Consider the following 21211-nt stretch of genomic DNA (forward strand, 5'->3'; position numbering starts at 1 on the left):
TCCACATTTCGGGTCGGCGCCGCCCCGTTGGCAGGTACCCTACCCCGGCCCCTATGGGGAAAGGACAAGAGACATTTCTGGGGAATGATGAGGACATTTAGAGGGATCGCCCTCATCACTACTCACCTCGGCAGTTTAACCCCTCGACGCATCGCCTTCATTCTGCACCTGAAATAAAGGACATATCACAGGTTAGAAAGACAACATAAAGGGGGCCTCACTTGAACTTTGAACTTTCATACTTACGGCGCATCGCTCAGGAAAGTCAAGTGGATTTTGCCAGCGCCATTCTGAAAACCAGTGAAGTAACTGGACGAACGCGTGCCCCTGCACCAGAAGCAGGATGGAGAGTTCATCCTTCCAAACCATAAGGTGAGCTTAAACCAGGGTTTGGAGGAAGTTAGAGAGAAACGAAGGGGGAAAGGGGGGAGCTAGCACACTATTCTGCAGACTGTTAATCCCCTTTCTCATCTGCAGAAGGATATTCCTACTGGCCAGGCAAGCACGATTTGGAGGTCCTGTCCAATCAGTGTTCCGGGTCCTGCGCATCACGCTAGAAGAGGCCACAGCAATCCAGACTAGACCAGCGCCCCCGTGGGAACCAGGTGAGCGTTACAGTTCTTCCTTGTGTAAGTGCATGCTGTCTCCAATTTTCTTTTCGAAGCTCCCATTTCCTTTTGAGAATTTCAAGATCAAACTTGTTCTTTTTTTATTAACCCACTGTTGCGTAATCCCTGTTTCTTTTCCACGTATTGGTCTAATAAGGGGCGATATTCTACTTAATTAATGTTATGACCAGTGAGACCATGTTGATATTCTTTTACGATGCTCTTGATGTTTTCCGATTTTAGCCGTAATCTAGATCTCTGATTCTACTGACACAAGGGCGTTCCATACATCTGGTCGAGCCATCGACTGGACGTGGAAAGTTATTTCCACAAGATTGTGATCACTCTGACTCATGGGGGTGACATGTAACTTGTCTATTCTTTGTACGATAGCTTCTGAGACAAAGTAGTAGTCCAAGATAGATGTTTGTAGTTCCTCTTCCATGTGACTCTTGGAGGGATGTCACCAAGGGTGTTTCCCTTAAGCATGGACATATCTTTCCTCCAGTTCTTCCTGCCAGTGGTTTATCAAGTTTCTGTTTTTCGCTGTCTTTGCACTTTTCTTTTTTTTTTTTTTTACATTGGTTGGTGTTAGACAATAGATGTTGAGGTCTATGCACAGTATTTTGTTTGGACATGAGTTCACACTACTAATGTTGCCAATTAGATCAACAAAAGTGAAGGTTCCCGCTGCTTCATGGTGCCAATATATGTTTAGGATGTGTATCCTATTCCCCCTCTACCTTGACTTCATCAGGAACTTGGATTACCGTTATTTGAATATATGGTGTTGGATTATTCCAGCTGACATTTCGGCATCCACTCCTTTTCTTTATTAACGTAAGCAGGCCGGCCATGGGGCATCCATCCCCCTTATAGTCGGATCTATAGATATTTCATATCTCTCCACTATTGAAGCTGTCGAAAGCCAAGTTTCCTGCAGACACAAAATATTGAGATTGTGGGTCCTGTGAGATGTATCGCTGAACAGATGTCTGAACCTCCTCGTAGTCCAGGTTCCAATACGATAATTCACATCCAGTTGTTCTTCATAGCGTTAACTCTTGTTACAACCGTTCAAAGTGCCAGCTAGCCACCACCAATTTTCCTCTTTATCATCAAACATTTGTGAGTTGTTTTTTGTGTTCTTCCTTTTATTTATGTTATCGTTAAACTAACAGTTATTCTTATCCCTTCTTCAGGGAAGTCATTGCTATCTGCATGACGGGTTGCACCTTGTTTCTTTGCAATTCGAAGTTCTGTTTTTTCCAACCAATGAAAATGTACCTACTTTTTCCAGCTTCTCACATTTCTGGGTTCTTCTTTATTGATCTCAAAAGCTTGGTATATTTGCCTATGGTAACACTTGCTCAAACCTCTCCCCCACTGGCATCTCATGCATAAGTACTGGATTGGTGTTTGTCGTTATACTTTGCATTGACTGCATTCAAACATCCTTCTGGTATTTTCAGCATTAGCAATTGTGTACCATTCAAACACTTTCTGGCGTGCTTGTTGGTAAGCCCTGTGGTCCCCAGCTGCTTTGGGCAGACTCACTGGTTCCTTCCAGCAGCCGACTCTGCTTGTGCCTCACCCGCTTACCACTTTGGAGTCAGCGGATGCTCCTCCAGCTTTCTGGGCGGCTCTGCGGTCACACATCGGCTCTGTGTCTCGGTCCAGACTCTAAAACGCTGCTTACTCAAGCGGCCCAACAACTAGGAGCTCCTGCATGGCTCCCAGTGTCTCCACAGCCCTTCCCGCTAATACGTGGCGTCTCTCCTGTTCCGGTGGCCTTCACTGTGTACTTTGCTTTTGTGAGCCTCAGCCTGGAGTTCACCGTCTTCTCCTGCACTGCTCAATCCAGTAATGCGGTTGGCATCTTTAAATGTCCCGCGAAGTGAAGAGATGGAAAAACTAGACTGCATGTTGTACTTCGAGCTCCTGTCACTTTGCACCAACTCCCTTGTCTCAGTACCTGAGTGGTTATGGGAGTTGGAGTCCATGGTTATTGGACTTTTAACTCTTAAATTATTTTTCTCAGAGATTTCACAAAGGCACATCAGAAAGAAAAGGTGTTGTGTGAGTAGTGAGGGTTTGTGCACTTCCCTCTCCCTTTCCCCTTGCACTTCTCGTTCTCACACTTGCACGATCTGAATGACACAAGGCCTAGTAAGATAGTTTGTCTTGTCCTCCATCCGTCTTCCCTCCCTTGTCTTGTCACGCCTAAAAGCGATTGTGTAGCAGCACTTTATAAATAACTTATCATATCATATGTTGGGGCCTGATCAGAATGACAATAGACCATTAAGAACTATGGTATTAGAGGGTCTTCCTCATGGGGAAGAGGGGCAATACCGCGTTTTGTCCAATGAACTAAAAACATCTCCCTGGTAGTTGTCTCCTCCCATGTGACCCTCTCTTATAAAACCACCCCCAGGATCAGGAAGTGGCTGCCGTCCCTTAGCCACATGGGAGGAGGCTACTGACGGGGAATCTGTGATGACTCCATTGGATTGATCACAGTGAACATGAATCCTATAGAAAAATACAAAGTTAATGAAACAGAAATGTCATCTCTAGTATCTTAATCTTTAAAAAGTCTGCAAGGTTTTGTATATTACACACCAAAGACTGAATCACCCGTGGGCTTTCATGTGAATTAGGTTGTCGATGCAGTGCTTTTGAAAGCTGTTGTATTATGGTCCCTGGAAACCAAAAATAAACACTAGATCCCAGGTGACTTCCATGCACTTCCCTTGTTGCTGTGAGCCTCCAGGGAATATATATACTGTTCAAATTCCAAGGCATGGAGAGTGTGCAAAAGCGTTGTAGCAACCACGAATCACAGCAATGCCTCCCTAATTCCTTACATTTAAAAAAACACTGACATACATTCATCACATAAAACATGAATTAGCAGCACAACATTTTTGATTTCGACCCAACTGTCCTTTAGTCAGATACCATACCCTCCCGCCCCTTGTTCACCTCTATTCCTAGGTGAATGGCCAATTCAGAACATGCACGCATCCGTTGGTAGTATAGTTCCCAATCCCTGTTGCTAAAGTGCATAAATGCTGCAAGTGCTAGTGCTCCAATTCTTTTGATTATCAACAAATCAGAAATTCCTCATCCAGCATACACAAATATACACAATTATACAAATGATACAAGAAAAGACATGCATTTGTTTTTAATAAATTATTTTCCGGTATTTCCAACCAAACACAGACCACTCCTTAATCGAACAGTACAGCTCTCCTGCTCTGGCTGTGTTAGAACACCAGGCCCTACATACAATATGTCGTTTGCCTAAGGAGAATGCCTGCTTTTCAAGATGTGCTCTTACCAGGATCACAGCATTCTGCAATGAAAAAAATGTAATGTTGCCTGCTGCTTTTTTGGAAGATGTGGTGGCAACCATTTTATTATTGTGATGTCTCATAACTGCTTCAATTGAATCTATTATTCCACAGTAGCCACCACAAAAAATGGCATATGATAATGCATGTTGATTGCTAGCCACGGGATGAGATTGAAACTGGTGACTTAAATAAAAACACTGTGTGAAAATTGGTTACTCTACCCAGACACACCCATTCGTTCTGCCCGATGCAAGGCAATGCAGTGAGTCGTTTCCCAAAAAATGAAAAACGTTTACTTTAGCCTCATCAACAAAAACAATGTTAAAATCACTGTTTGTTCTCTCTGCCAACAAAATATAAAATGTGAGTATGATGCAATAGAGCTTGATATAATTTGCTTCTCTTGCAGCTGGTTTATGGGACGTCGTCCAGAATTCACTGACCCAAAGGTTGTGGCTCAAGGGGAAGGAAGAGAAGGTACTGTTCTAATTTTCTCAGCTCTTCGCTGATGCAGGTTACCTAAGCCTATGGTTATTCAGTATGTTCCAAAAACACAAAAGGGCTATTTCAAATGGATTGTGTCCTCCCACGTATTCCTCATCTTGTGATAATTCGTTTCGCCAGCTTCGCTGCATCGGAAAAAAAAATTCGGCAGAAGGCCCTGTGCTCGAGGTCGTGGCGTTGAATGTCCCTCGACGGGCTCCGTACCGTGTCGACGTCACCGATGGTATAAATGGGTCGAGCCGCGCCTGTTGGCTTTAGTTCCGTTTTTCTGATTGCTTCGCTCTTGTGAACGACGCGTTTCAAGATTTTCTGTCAAGAAAATGTCTTCTTAATCGACCGCTTCGACTCCCAAGACTGGGTTTAAGAAGTGTAATGACTGTGGATCGAAGATGTCCATCACCGATCCTCACCGTATCTGTTTGTGGTGTCTGGCCTTAGACCATCGAACCGGCGACTGTGGCTCCTGTCAGTAAATGACGGAGAAGGCTCTACGTGAGAGGAAAAGTAAGTTAGCGGTGGGGCGGGAGGCATTGAAGGGCTCTTGGAAAGCCTTATCTAAAAAACATAAAAAATCATCCGACTCTAAGGAATCGGAATGCCGTAAAAAGCACTCTAAGAGATCCGGATCTCGTAGCAGGTCGAGACTATCTTCTTCGTCTTCCTCTAAAAAGCTCAAAAGGAGACATAGATCTCCATCGTCATCGTCTGATTCATCGACAGAATTGGTTTGATGTCCGACTAGATCGGATTTCCCTTCAAAGTGGAAGAGCTTTAGAAAAAGAATGTTGCAGGTCTTTGAGAATGCGGCCTTGACCCCCTCGAAGAAACCGCAGAAAAGCCAGACCCCGGTTGCTCCTTTGGACGACGCAGGGAAGTTGGGAACTACAACGGTTAAGCCTAGTAGTACCCATAGATCTCGAGTCTACAAGTCGTCGAGAGATCCTCGAGGATCGAGTGCCTCTCTGATCCCTCATAAACAAAAATTGTTGAAGTCGGGTGCAACTTCATGCTCTGATAACGAAGCCTAATTTATCCTCGACGCCTTTGTCGAAGGCTTCGTCGAGTGTGTCGAAGGTTCCTTCGACTCCCTCGAAGACTCCATCGAAGAAAACACCAATTCTTTCGACAAATTATGAGAAAGAAGAGAGAAGGTTTACACCTTTACCAAGATCGGACTTCTTTAGGTCCATGGCTTCAATTTATGAGCAATCTGGTTCAGATGATGAGGAGGTCACTCCTCTTGGAGTAAAATATGGGACTAGACAAGTTACAGAGGAACTGATAAATCCTGAGACAAAAATGAGAGATCTATCTGAAACTCTGCATTCTGCTAGTGGTGTGGACACATCACCCGAATTGGAGTTTGCTGCACCTGATCCTGCAGAACATGCAGACTCAGGGTATAGGAATTTGATGAGTAGGGTGATTGAGTATATGGGTTGGAGAAGAGCCTCCCCTATGTTTGAACAAGACGATATGACGGATATTATAGTCCGAGGACCCCGGAAAGATCCAGTTCTCCCCTTTCATAGGGCATTGCAAAGAACAGTTGAGAAAAACTGGGAAAAACCTGATAGCATTGCTGCAGTAGACAGCAATCTCCCAAAAAAGTACAGAACTTCCACTTCTGACCCAGAATACCTGAGTAGGCACCCTACTCCAGAAAGCTTGGTTATTCAGGCAGCTACTACATCCAGGCAGGCAGCATACCCAACCATACCTCCGGACAGGGAGGATAAAAAGGTTGATGCCTGGGCTTGTAAAGTTTTTACGTCGGGTAGCATGGCCTTGAAATCTACCAATGTCACCTGTACCCTGGCCAGGTTCAAACATATCCTGTGGGAATGCATTTCGACGGCGGCTGAGCATATTCCGGAAGGCGAGGAAAGGGAAGGCTTCCTGAATATAGTCAATGACGGTAAAGAGTCAATGGGGGAATGCCTCCAGTCTGGACTGGATACTGCTGATAGTATTAGCAGGTCCATGGCATCAAGCACAGTGCTTCGCAGATTTGCGTGGTTGAGCAAGTCGGGGTTTCCACCAGATGTACAGACCAGGCTTCTCAACATGCCCTTTGATGGCTTGCTGCTGCTTGGTAGTAAAGCTGATGAAAGCCTTGAAAGACTACATACCTCGAAAGCAACAGCAAAGTCCCTCAGTGCCTCCATGCGACATCCTCAGAAACCCTATTCAGGCTCATCTTCCTGGAGGGGACGTCCTTTTCGATACTACTCCTCTGTTGGTAGAAGAAGACCGGCTTTTCAAAGAGGCAGAAGAAATGTCACTCGTGGTGGACGAGCAAATACTACAAAGCCATCTTCAGGAACGGCATCTATGCCCTTAGCCGCTCCTGCAGCCGCCTCCAAATCTCTCTGAGGTCTTATCATACAAAACACCTGTGGGAGGCAGAATCTCTCAGCATCTGGAAGAATGGCGAGGCATTACTTCAGATGCATAAGCACTGGAGACAGTAGCTCAAGGTTACTGCCTACCCTTCATAAAACTAACTCAGGATCATCCACCAGGAGCCAGCTCTACCAAAATTCCAGATCCGTTTCTTTGGCAGGAAATTATAACCCTGCTAGAGAAAGGTGCAATAGAACATGTACCTGTAGCGGAGAGGAACAAAGGCTGGTACTCCCCCCTATTTTCTCATCCCCAAAAAGGACGGAGGATTGAGACCCATCTTGGACTTGAGAAAATTAAACAAATTCCTCAGGAAGGACAAGTTCAAGATGGTGACCCTTTCTCAAATCCTTCAGGCTCTCCAACTCCAAGACTGGTTGGTATCATTGGACCTTCAGGATGCTTAATTTCATGTGCCAATCCATCCCAAGCACAGAAAATACCTGAGATTTGCAGTTGGCGCTTCTCACTTTCAGTTTTGAGTTCTGCCTTCGCCCGAGAGTTTTCACCAAACTGATGGCGGTAGTGGCAGCGAGTCTCAGGAGAGGGCGGGATTCACGTATACCCCTACCTGGACGACTGGCTAATCACAGCATATTCTCCAGAACAAGCTCAGGAACACATGTCGGTCACCTGCCACTTCCTCCACAACCTGGGCTTCTCCCTCAATTTCAAGAAGTCCCACATGGTACCATCCCAACAACTCCAATTTACCGGAGCATTCTTGGACACTTCCTCAGGGAAAGCCTCGCCGCCCGAGGTGAGAGCTCTCCACATCCAGCAGATGGTAACAAAATTCATAAAAGCCCAGAATCTACCAGCCTTCGATTTCTTGAGGTTGCTCGGCCTCATGGCATCCTGCATTTTCTGGTGCCAGAGGCCAGATTGAGAATGAGATCCCTCCATTGGGCCCTCAGAACTCAGTGGTCCCAATTCTCGGGGAATATGTTGGATCTTCTGCAAGTCCCGAGCGCAGTTGCTCAGGATCTATCATGGTGGGCTCGCAACAACACCACCCTCAAGGGAGAATCTTTTTGGCAATCATGGCCGGAGATAACAGTAGTGACGGACGCCTCACTCACGGGGTGGGGAGCACACACCAACGATCTGACAATCAGCGGACGTTGGTCTCCATCGGAGTCCAGACTACACATCAACCTTTTGGAGCTGAGGGCAATCAGACTAGATCTGAAGGCCTTCCTGCCCTCCGTACAGAGAAAGAATGTCCTGATAATGATGGACACCACAGTGGCCATGTACTACCTCAACAAAAGAGGAGGCGTAGGATCACTACATCTGTGCAGAGAGGCGATGCAGCTCTGGTTCTGGGCGATACAAGATGGAATCTTTCTATCAGCAGTTCACCTAGCCGGAGAGGAGAACATGGCGGCAGACGCTCTGAGCAGGCAGAGCAGTCTCCCTCCAGTGGGAGTTAGCTCGGGAAGTCCTTCAAGAGATCTTCGCCCTTTGGGGAACCCCTCCAGTGGATCTGTTTGCAACCTCGGTAAACCTGAAGTGCGATCAGTATTGCTCAAGGGAATTTCCTCCGAGAGGAGCTCTAGGAGACGCGTTCGTAGTGGATTGGGATTGTACGCGTTTCCTCCAGTCCCCGTGATCCCTCAAGTAATCAGGAGGTTGAGAAAGTTCAGGAAAACCATGATCCTAATTGCCCTGGATTGGGCCAGGAGGATGTGGTACCCGGACCTTCTGGACATGTCCATCTGCCCTACAATACGTTTTCCACAAAGAGAGGACCTTCTCTCGCAAAAGGAAGGTCGGGTTCTCCATCCAGAGGTCAACACGCTCAACCTTCATGCATGGTTTCTGAGAGGTTGAGATTACCAGGATTGGGACCTTCTGGATGACGTAATGGAGATTTTGCTTTCGGCCAGGAGGCCAGCAACAAAATCTTTGTACCGGTGTCGTTGGAATAAATTCAGTAACTGGTGCAAGTATAGATATGTGGACCCTTTTAAATGTGGCACACCAATGGTGCTTTCTTTCCTGTTACATCTAGCCAATCTGGGGCTCCAGATCGGAACAATTAAAGGATACCTTGCTGCGCTGTCCATTTTTAAGCGCTCCTCGGAAGAGGTTTCTTACTTTAAAATACCATTAATAATACAATTCTTAAAAGGACTTACAAATGTATATCCACCAATACCATTTCATGTTCCAACCTGGGATTTGAATTTAGTTCTGAGCCTCTGCACGTATGTCCATTGAGGCTTTTAACGCTAAAAACTGTCCTTCTTGTGGCATTAACATCAGTCCGCAGGGTTAGTGAACTACAGGCTCCCTCATGTAAACCTCCATACACCACTTTTTATAAAGACAAAGTGATTCTAAAAGTAAAACCTGTCATGCCTGCGCCATGGGCGCACACATTGGCAACTATCATGGACTATTTCTTATTCATTTAACTACTTAATACTCTTGGAACAACCCCCATTTACACTTTGGTCCTTAATTCCCATTTGCGTGACTTTGGTGCTTTTTTATTTTACTCAACTAACTACATGTACCACAATGCACCTTGCTACAACTATCAATTCCTGGCCATTCCCATTCATCAGCATTGGAACCACAATCCCCAGAAGTCCTAGGTATCAGTGCTGCTTCCACCATCTCAGGACCAGAGAGGGAGGAGGCAGATTGTATTCAGGTGTGCTGCTCCAGGTGCTGCCAATTAGCCTGCCTCAGTACAGGGCAGGGCGGTATTTAAGCAGCTGCCTGCAGGAGCTCAGTCTCTTGCATTAAGAGTCCTTCCAGCACTTTTTTTTCCTTTTGAGCCATGAATCTTTGTATGTGTTCCTGCTTTATCCTGTTTTTGATCCAGTGCCCTTCCGGGCTCTCTGCATTGCAGCCGATCATGCTCTGCTGCCTTCTACCTACAGCCTTTGTCCTCTGGGCTTCCTGCCTTGCAGCCTACTACAGTTCTCTGCAGCCCTCTACAGTCAGCGGCCCTGCTCCTCTGGGCTAACTCCCTGCTGCCCTGCTCTTCTGGGCTCCTTGCCTTGCAGCCTGCTTCACTCCGCTGCCTACAGCCCTTGTCCTCTGGGCTCCCTGCCTTGCAGCCTGCTTCACTCCGCTGCCTACAGCCCTTGTCCTCTGGGCTCCCTGCCTTGCAGTCTGCTTCACTCTGCTGCCTACAGCACTTATCTTCTGGGCTCCCTGCCTTGCAGCCCTGCTCTTTTGGGCTTGCTGCCCTGCTCCTCTGGGCTCTCTGTCTGCTGTCTACTACAGCTCTCTGTCCTGCTCCTCTGGGCTCTCTGCCTTGCAGCCTACTACAGTCCTCTGCAGTTCACTACAGTTTACCTGCACTTTGTGCTATCCGTTATTGCAGCCCTCCTGTTTTCCTGGCTGCTACACCCTTGCTTTCTTCCTTGTTTTCACTGTTTGTTCTTGATCCCTGTCCTTCTCTTCCTTGAGCCCTCTGTCCTTCCCTTAAGTTACCCATTTCAGTTATACTGCTTTTCCTTCATTTCTTTCTGCTAGTCTGCTCATCAACTTCCTTTTCCCTGTATATTTCTGTTCTTGTCTTCTCTTGTATCATATGTAGATCCCTTTGTACAGAGCTTGACTGTTGGTTTCCGGCAGGCAACCTCTCCCCCTTCCTTTGTCGCGTTTCAGTGTTACAGACACCCACAGCTGCTGTTCCCAGCCATGAGCATACAGCGTGGGCCTCTATAGCAATCTGTGCAGAAGGCTGAAGTTTCCTAAGGTCGGTGGAACACTCATTCCCATTTCTGCATACACCCCAAGAGGGAATCCAGTTTGTTTGTACCTTTTTATTTTCCTGCTACACTTGCCTACTATTCGTTCTGTTTGAACTTCCCGCTGTGTGTGTACTTATCTGTCACCTTACATCAGCACAACCAACCAAAACCTATCTGGGTGCCATGTGCCACTCTTGACAGTGTGCCATCCTTGACAAAACCATCTTTCTTAACGAAAGTACTTTCCGACTTCCATTTGTCGCAGAATATTGTTTTACCAACATTCTATCCTCCTCATTTGCGAAAAAAAGAGGAGAGGTTACATAGGCTGGACCCCAAGAGGGCTCTTAGTTTTTACATTGCAAGAATGTCAAAATTACGTCGACAACCAACTTTTTGTGGGATATACAGGTCGTATATTGGGGTTAGCGGTGACAAAACAAACCATATCGCGCTGGATTATTCTAGCTATATTGGAATGCTACAGATTAGCAGGAAAAGACCCACTGGATGGGTTACGTGCTCACTCCACAAGGGGAATGGCTACTTCTGCGGCCTTGAAGAGGGGAGTTCCTGCAAAAGATATTTGCTCAGCTGCAACATGGGCATCAATGCATACCTTCATCAAGCATTACTGCTTGGATGCCTCATCCTCAAATGAGGGACTTTTTGCCAGAGCAGTACTTCACTATGTACATGAAAACAAAAACTAGCACTCCCACCTCCAAATTGGTCACTGCTATGGGAATCTATCACAAGATGAGGAATACGTGGGAGGACACAATCCATTCGAAGAACAAGTTACTTACCAACTGTAACGTTCTTTCGACTGGATGTTCCTCCCACGTATTCCTCATCGACCCTCCCAGCCTACCCTGCAGCATAGTTTATATTTTCTTACAATTTCCTCTCACGATGGGCCTATCAGTCACAGCATACACCTAGATGTTCCACAAGTATTTCCTCGAAAAAACAGAACTGAAGCCAACGGGCGCGGCTCGAACCATTTATACCATCGGTGACGTCGACACGGTATGGAGCCCGTCGAGGGACATTCAACGCCACAACCTCGAGCACAGTGCCCTCTGGCGAAAGTTTTTTTCCGATGCAGCGAAGCTGGCGAAACGAATTATCACAAGATGAGGAATACGTGGGAGGAACATCCAGTCGAAAGAACGTTACAGTTGGTAAGTAACTTGTTATTCTCCTCTGTGAAAGGTACAGTGAGCTAAAACGTGGTTGCAGACCCTCCAGAGTGGGCATTTTCCCAAAGAACAGGTAATTTGGCCGTTTTCGTTCTCGCTTGTAAGCCCGCAGAGCCGAGATGCACAGAGGGTAGCCCCGCTTCGTGACGAAGTCCGAAAGCAGTCCTACACAGACGTTGGGGATGAGCGACTAAGCCCTCGGAACGCTGCTACATAGAAGCAGGCCTGAAGCTGGGGAAACTCAGCCCCGCCAACACAAGACATGTGACCTGATGAAGCGTGGTTGGCCACAGCCTCTGCAGGAAGTCCTGACAAAGGAACAGACAGAAGGCAGCGAATACTGGGCACCGGTGCAGAAGCACATTAGACAAGCCATAACCATGCTGCTGCCTTTCCTAACCAGCGTCACCATAGAAATCCAGGTACACGGTGCCTTCAGGGAAGCCGGAGGAGGGCGGACAGGCCCGAACATACCCCAAGCAGGGGATAAAAGGTAAAGAGTCCTAGAGGGGCTTTGGCACCAGACAGCTCGAAACAGGACAAGAATCCATATACCCCAAACCGGGGTGAGAAAGCAAATGGCCCATGAGTGACACTGACACCCGATAGCCCAAAACAGTTTTTGGGATTTAAATAAAACAATTGAGTTTAAACCACAATCAGTTGTCAGTCTCCTGATTCTGACTTACCAGTGCATATTTAGCCCTCTCGCATCCACAATGCGGGTCTGGGCCAAAGGGGAAACGTCCTGGCCAGAGAGTTTACAGTTGGAATAGACATATTTCTGTGAATGAAAACCTTTTGTTGTCCATTCCTACTTCAGGCAATTTAGTCCTGTGCCTTGGAAAGTGTCTATGCTGTGTAAAGGGATACACATTTGAAGTAATGTATAAGAGCTCTGTGGGTTAGCTGTTAAGTGGCAGTGTCTGAGCACTTTTGTGGCCCCTGTAAATCCTAAATCTCAATGTTTTTTGGCTGTAAATGCATTGAGATCTTGGCTTCAAAATTGCAAAGTTATGTTGACCCGATTAGGACTACGACCTCAAAAGGAAGTTGCCCTCAGAATAAAGGGTACTGTAACTGTTTTCCTATTCATACACAAAGGGCACACGGTTACAACTGTCCTTGGATCTGAGGCCATCGTCATGCTATTTTAACAAACAAAAGCTATACCTGTGCACTGACTGGTTCTGCCCTTTTCCAGATATTTGAAATTTTAGTTTGAGTGGAACAACAAAATACAGTCAACACCTTTTTGAGTGAGCTTTGCCCATCCTTTTACCAATACTTTTGTTGAGGGATGGTCCCACCTTTTTAACCGATAACTGCATCACTGGGCCTCATTAGGAGTTTTGAAGTATTTGTGCTAGAATCACTGCCTAACTCATTTACTATTACACTGTCTAACCGCCAAATTATGAGTACATTACCAGTGGTGTTAGTCCCCATTTATGGAGTCCATAGAGATTTTAGAAGATTTACCATCAGCGTTATTCTGCACGGTAAATCATACTATATTTGTAGTTCAAGTGGTAGAGTTGTTTCCAGCAATATGTAGAGGTTATCCAACACTTCATATCCAAATTCAGAGTTAGGCAGTTTTCTAGGTGGCAGGAATAGCGGCTAAAAATGTACTGCATCGCTAAATTGGCAATGAGGTCCAATGTATTTTTCAGCAGGCTGAAATAACTACTTTACCTTGACATGAAAGAAAAGCTTTGGATGCGGAGCAGATGCGCCCTTCTGCCAACTAAATGAAATCTCCCTTTTACTATTGAATTGAAAATCCTGCTATTTGCAAGGGAATATACACAACGTTTTTTAAGTGGCTGATTGAAAACCGCCATTTCCCTTTCTGGATGAAATCTGCATTTTTGTAGCAGGCTAGTTCCAACCTGTAACTAATAAATTGAGTACTCATATGTCCCGTCTGCTTTCCCCGTTACTGGTTGGGGCATCCCTCCATAGGGACAGGAGTGGGCCATTTGCAACACTAAATGTGCCTTCAATTTTAATGGCTCGCTGGCAGGGTGCGCCTCCTCCCAGGGGCCACCGATCGGACCTCTTTTCTGCACGGTTGGGAGTGTACACCTGCATCTGCAGCTCTTTCTTTTGGGATTTTCTAGCAGTGCATTCACCATATTATTTTTTTAATGTGTTGCTCAATCTCTGCTCCCCCAATGCATGTTTGGGTCTGTCAAATTCTCCTATTGCATGTCATGCGATGGCCCCTTTCCGGCTTTGGATCCCCTTGAACTCTAGAGTACATGGAGCCCGAACATCAGTGGGATGCGTGCATAACTTGTGATGACTCTCTCTGAGTCCTCTAACAACCAAATTACAACACTGGATGTAGTTTTTTTCCAAGCCCCCCACCATTTGAAGGATTTTGGCCACAACATGTTAGAGGTACCCAAGGTAAGTGGTCCTTTTAATTTCATAGGCACACTGGCTTTGGGACTCCTTTGCTGGACATTCCACTGCTCGGATTGGTCCTTCCAATCCTCAATCCTGCTACACAGAGGTACCTCCTGATGCCCACAGGGTTGTTACCATTGCTCATGCCAAGGGGCTACCAAACCCTTTGACCATGTCTAAACCTGAGCGGGTGCCTAAATAAATGAGGTCTCTTGAGATTTCAAGCTCCTACTGAGGTTTTCCTTGTTGTCCCCTGGACCATTCTCTGGGCATGTCCCAAAACTGCAGCTTCCAGTGTGACCCAAACTACCAGCATAATTTCTCCTCTCACTAGATGGTGAAAAGACAGCAGTCTAAGGTAACACGACGCATTAAACCCATGGAACCAGGGATTTCCTCATGCACATGACCCACCTCTGATATGGCATTGAGGCCCAAAGAACTGCATCTAGCGCAGGGGCACACCCCAGAAAGATCTCCAACTAAGTCTATAAATGATTTCTGGGCCAGTGAGGACTGATCATCCCGCCAGACAACATGGTGTACCATGTACCCTCATTATTGAACAACCATGAGGTACTGAAATCTGTGGACACCACCAGTCGGGCAACCAGTGGTAGATCACTGCAACCTCCGAAATTGGTGCCAGCCTCCTTGACTGAGAAGCCCCAGGTTTCCACACAATCCTGTGAAGACAGGTTCTTAGATCTTTTTATAGCACTGATGAGAGCCTAGGAGAGGACAGGCCTGCCAAAGACAATCATAAAGGAGGTGTTGCCTTGTACCCTCCTGCGAGTCTACCCCGGGTGGACCACCTGTGGTAATGCCAGATCCAGCTCCTATCTGGTTAGTGAGGGGGAGGGGGTGGGTTCACCAATACCACACCAACTTAAGAGACCACGTCAGCACAATTGACTCCAGTACCTGCTGCCCCTACATCCAAGGCTCCTGATTCAGGGGTTCCTCAGGATGACCTGACTCCACGTATTAAGGACCTTACTGATCCATACAATATGGGGGAGAAGATTACTTTTCTTTATTGGCACGCTCGTTCCACGACAGGATAGCAGGTCTAGTGATATGACTCTACTTTTCAGCCCTCAAATTGGGGCAACTCAGGGCAGGTTTTTGGCAGAGGTCCCGGCACTAAAATCTGCAGGTAATATGGGTATTCCTCTACAAAAGCATGTCCTAACTTTCACTCCAAATAATTGAACAAACCCTTACTCCTGATCCGTACAAATAAGAATTTAGAGGCAATGTACCACCAGGGATTCTGTTTGTCCACCCATTCACTGCCACACCCATTGGTTGTTGTAGCGGCTTACTTGAATGCAAAACCCTCATCCAAAGTTGCTGGCTCTTCATATTCGACTACTCTCCTATCTAAGGAGGATAACGTCCATGAGTCCTCCAGCAGGAAAGAGTATGCCAACTCTCTCCTAGATCGAAAAGAAAGTCCATGCTGATGTGCTTTTCGCTGCAGCTAACTGGTGAGAAATCGCAGAATTCCTACAATCCCTTTCCGTGGAGGACAGGCGGCCTTCAAGTCAGGGGTGACAGAGGACACGCAGGTGGCCCATGACTTAATGGAGTCATTGCTACATCACATCGATACTGCTAGCATGGAAACATGCATTGGGACAGCCATTCACCGGGATGCATTCTGCCAGATATACAGCAGATGTCCATGGACAATTCCTTGAACTTCATTTCAGTGGAGATTTTCAACTGATGAGGAATTAAATAAAAAGTAGACCAGTTCTCAAACCTTTAATTCACTGACCATGTTGAAGACTAAAAAGCCTTACTCGCAAGGTCACAGTGTAAAGACTGGTAGGGGGTGTCTGTACTTCCGGTCTCTATATGGTAGAGGAGAGGCACAGAGGACCCCAGCCAAGATTCTCTATTATTGGTACGTGGTCGATCAATCAAGGCCTAGCTTCTCAGGAGGTGATGCAGGCTGGTTCTTAAGTACAGTGTAATCCCCGAACCCCCACAAAGGAATGTCCACACACTGTATTACTGAAAACACAGTCTTTATATAATTAATATTCAAAGGTATGTACACAATCACAATGACGCACTTTGTACTGGGAAGTCAATAATGATAAATATATACAATTCTAAAGTGGTACCACCAATGTTATTGAATCTCATTAAAGTGCATCAACTGTACGGTTAAAATGTCACACAGATCAATAACGAGGAAACCAGCAATAGAGATAATAAGGAACGCAAGATGGTTGAAACAATAGGCAGAATGCTGACCCCTACCACTAGGCACAGCTCTGTGTGGAGATCCCCCCGCCCCCAATTGGGAAACCTGTAAATAAAGATATATAGCACAAGCCCAGTCCATATATTGTCCGATAGTCTTACTTCCTCCTATTAAGGTTTTACCCCCCCCCAATGTACCTGGTGGAGTAGAGTTCTCCGATGATGCGTTGACCGATCCTTCTTGAGTGACTCCCTTTAAGGCAGGAGCCACGGTTGTCGAGAGGTGTCGAGGAACTCGGCGTTCAGTGTCGGGGAATCGACGGCCCTTATTGAGTGCCCTCCCTTTAAGGCAGGAGTCGCGGGTCGTCGAACGTCCGACGGAGAATAGGTTGAACTACGGCAGGGAAGTGGCAGCTTCGTTCCTAGCGGTGCTCGTCGACGACAGAGCGTTGGCGTCCTGTAAGGAAGAGGCGTCCGGGGCACCTCGGTGACGATAGTTCTGGACCGCAAAGAGATGATGAAGAACTGTGGCCCAGCAAGGGCGTTGAGTCATCGGCGTCTCTGTGGTCTTTAGGTGGCGGGAAACCCACCGGTGGATGCTCCTCGGCACGTCGACGGTCGGGCCTTCTCCAGCGGGAGACAAGCGGGTGACGATGCAGACGAGAGCGTCCGATGATCAATGGAAGTTCTTAAGCAAACGGGAGCATGGCGGCTCCAGTCGGCGACGGCGGTCGTCGACAGTGGCGGACAACAGTCCGAGCGCTTCTCTTTGAGATTTGAGCTTTGGCAAAGGTCAGCTGTGCACGATGGTCCCTCGTAGCTCAGGAAGAGGGCGCCTTACCAGGTCCTCTCTGGGTCAGTCCTTGGAGGCACAGCAGCTTTCAGGTTGCGAAGGAGAGCAACAGCAATTCTTCTCGTCCAGCAGGGCTTCAAGGTCAAGCTTCAGTTACTCCAGTTACTCGTCCTAGTGGACTTCAGCTTCTAATCACGATTCCTAGCAGTGAGAGGTCCCCAGATATACTGTTGATCTCCCATTCATTCCACTGGGTCACACTCAAGCATCCAATCACGACTAAGGGCATTCATGCAGGCAGGCAGCCAATCAGGCACACGAGGTATTCAGGCCATTCACTTCTCTCCAGATACTCACAACAAGTTATGTGTGTTGGGATAAGTACCGAGCGATTCAACACTCCAAGCTGCATTCATAGCGGTTTCAGGCAGGGCTGTCTGTCATTGTGTCAACCACCAGATACTAGACATCCACAACACTGAATGCATATTCGTCACACACTCTATTCACCCAGGTCCCACCCACAGGAGGTATCCACAACATACATCACCGGGAAGGCTCCAGCTAGTCTGGCCGGGCCTTCACAACAACACCATATATGGCATTTCCACCCAACAGCCAGTCAGGGGAAGGGACAGAGTCAGGGCTTCCCAGGACTTTCGGAAAACAAGGTAATGGGTAATACAAAGCAAGAGGCCACAAGGGCCATCTTCTTTTTCATCAGGAATCAACTGATCCCAATGGCAGGGCCGGGGTATCCCAAAATGGAGGATACGCTGTGCACCTGTCAAATTCAGCATGGAGCTGCCACCAGCCCATACCCTGCTCTGCGGGCCACCCACAGGTGCCAAAAAACATACACTAGGGGCACAGGGTTGTACCCCCACCCATGGGTGCCATAAGGGTATCCCACGGGTCCGTTCACCAAACCAAAAGAGCGAGCTGCACCGCCAGGAGTCCCACATGAACTCCTGCATGGAAAACACAACAGAACACATGATAAAAAGCAGTAAAGGACACGGATACGGAGGCCCTGTCCCTCTGATGCATTTCCAGCATCACAGTCGCCCCCCCCCCCCAGACTGAGGTGGAGGTTGCCTAATCTCCCACGGGATAGACACCCTCATCCAGACGGTCAACATACCTTCTGGAAAGGCCATCTGCATTATCGTGACTCTTCCCTGGTCTGTGCTCTATGGTGAAGTCTAGCCCTTGCAGGCTAATGGACCACCTGAGCAGTTTCGGATTCTCACCCTTCATCTGCATAAGCCACTTCAGGGGTTTATGATCTGTTTGGACCTTGAAGGTAGACCCCGTAAGGTAGGGCCTAAAACGCCTAAGGCTCCAAACTATACTAAAACATTCCTTTTCAACAGTAGCCCATCTAAGTTCTCTACCCTTGAGTTGTTGATGATGTTCTCTCCCTTTGTCATCTAACTGGGACAAGACAGCTCCAATTCCGGTGTCGCAGGCATCCGTCTGTACGATAAAGGGTTGGCTGTAGTCAGACCCACACAACACGGGTGCCCTACACAAACTTTCTTTCAAGCCATCAAAGGCCTTCTGACAGTCTTCAGTCCAATTAACCTTCCTAGGTTGCTTGGGTGAAGTCAGAGCTGTCATGGGTGCAGCTATGGTTCCATAGTCCACCATGAAATTGCGATAATACCCAGTGAGGCCCAAAAAGGCTCTCACCTGGGTTTGAGTAGTGGGAGTCTCCCAGTCATGTACATCCTGTACCTTACTGGGGAGAGGTTGAATTTGACCCCCTCCTACCTCATGACCGAGATACGTGACTTTCCCCTGAGCTATCTGGCACTTGGTGGCCTTGATAGTGAGGTTAGCCCTTTTCAAGGCCTGCAACACCCTACCCAGATGTGTCAAGTGCTCTTCCTAAGTGGAACTGTAGACGGCAATGTGGTCTAAATAAGCCACACAAAAGGCTTCCAGCCCACTGAGAGCATGATTGACCAATCTCTGGAAGGTGGCAGGGGCATTCTTCAACCCAAAAGGCATGACCCTAAACTGGTAGAGTCCCTCTGTTGTTGAGAACGCCGTCTTTTCCTTGGCATGGTCCGTCAGAGCTATTTGCCAATAGCCTGAGGTGAGATCAAAGGTGCTCACAAATTTGGCAGCACCTATGGTGTCCACGAGCTCATCAGCCCTGGGCAATGGGTGCGCGTCAGTTTTGGTGACGGCATTGACTCCTCGGTAGTCCACACAGAACCTCCAATCCTTGGTACCTGCCTGGGAACTTGCCTTGGGGACAAGGACCACAGGACTGGATCAGGGACTGGTTTGAGGGTTCAATAACACCCAGATCCAACATCTTGGCGACCTCAGCCTGGATGTGGTTCTTAACCGTATCTGACATTCGTAAGCTCCTGCTCTTGACAGGCACGCGGTCACCAGTGACAATCTCGTGCTTACACCACGGTGTAAGGCCTGGCGTCAGCGAAAACAGAGAGGCATACTGCTGGAGCAAAGTCCGGCAGGCCCTCTGCTGCTCGGTTGTCAAATCTGGAGAGAGCTGCACTCCCTCCACTGAGCCATCCTGAGGGTTGCTATGCAGCAAATCAGGAAGGGGCTCACCCTCATCCTCTTCTTGCTCTGAAGCCAGCAAGAGACATGAGACTTTGGCTCGCCTGTGGAAAGGCTTGAGCCTATTAACATGGAATACCTGAGGGGCTACCCCTGGGATTCCCATATCAACCAGATAATTGACCTCGCCCATCTTGGTGATTATCCTGAAGGGTCCAGTCCATTTATCTGCCAATGCTCGAGGCTTGGTAGGCTCCATCACGAGGACCTCCTGTCCCGGAGTCCAATCCGCTTGTGACGCTTTAAGGTCATGCCAGTATTTGTTCAATTCCTGGCTGGCCTTGAGATTCGCTGTTACCTGACCCATCACCTGTGTCATCCTCCGTCTGAGGCCTAACACATAGTCCCCCACTTGCTTGGCGGGACCGAGAGGGGTGGCTTCCAAACCTTCTCTGATCAAGACAAGGGGCCCCCCCTCACGGGATGTCCAAAGAGTAACTCAAAGGGGCTGAAACCAACACCCTCTTGAGGTACCTCTCTGTAAGCAAACAGCAGGCCTGGCAGGAGGAGATCCCATTTCCTCCTTAGGGGCTCTTCCAAAGCACCTATCATGCCCTTGAGAGTTTTATTAAATCTCTCAACCAGACCATTGGTCTGGGGGGTGGTAAGAGGTGGAGAACTTGTAGGTTACTCCGCAATCTTTCCACATGGTCTTCATGTAACTAGACATGAAGTTGGATCCTCTGTCAGAGACAACCTCCTTGGGGAATCCAACACGGGTGAAAATACCCAGGAGAGCCCGGGCAACCACCTTGGCCGTAACAGTCTGAAGGGGTATAGCCTCAGGGTACCTGGTGGCATGATCTACCAAAACCAGGATGAACCGATGTCCACCTGACGTGGGAGGGTCAAGGGGATCGACAATGTCGATGCCCACCCTCTCAAACGGTGTGCCAACCACTGGCAATGGCTGCAGTGGGGCAATGACACTGCCTCCATTCTTGCCAGACAACTGACAAGTTGGGCAGGTCCTGCAGTGGGCCTCCACTTCTACTCCCATTCGGGGCCAGTAGAAATGGGCAGAGAGACTCTGCTTAGTCTTCTTGGTACCAAGATGACCAGCTAAGGGCACCTCATGCGCCAACTGCAGTAGGAAGGGCCTGTAAACCTGGGGTAACACCAACCTCTTGGGGGCACCAGGTTCAGGCTTAGTGGGCTTACTAACAAGGAGCTTACCCTCCCAATAAATCCAGAATGTCCTAGGCACTTCTCCTTGTGCCTGGGATAGGGCCGGTTTCCTCAGACCCTCGAGAGAGTGGCACGCTCTCTGTCCTTTACAGATGTCCGCCCGGGAGGGTCCCCCTTCAGCCAACAGGCATTGAAGATCGGGATGATCCTCCGAGTTGAGAACCTCTCCCACAGGAGAGTCTTC

General features: G+C 47.8%; 1 protein-coding gene across 3 annotated transcripts in view; it reads left to right on the forward strand.

The window, feature by feature from the left end:
* Positions 1-21211, forward strand: part of B9D1 (B9 domain containing 1) — a 391264-nt gene that overhangs the window by 307672 nt on the left and 62381 nt on the right. For 2 of the 3 annotated variants that reach the window (XM_069645671.1, XM_069645672.1), the window contains one exon: positions 4383-4450. The exons of the other annotated variant lie outside the window; for it this stretch is intronic. In XM_069645671.1, the coding sequence (XP_069501772.1) occupies positions 4383-4450 (68 nt within the window). The remainder of the gene's footprint in view (positions 1-4382; positions 4451-21211) is intronic. 3 annotated transcript variants of the gene reach the window in all.

Source organism: Ambystoma mexicanum, chromosome 2p, assembly GCF_040938575.1.
Source record: "Ambystoma mexicanum isolate Mex_15411 chromosome 2p, UKY_AmexF1_1, whole genome shotgun sequence".
NCBI lineage: Eukaryota > Metazoa > Chordata > Amphibia > Caudata > Ambystomatidae > Ambystoma > Ambystoma mexicanum.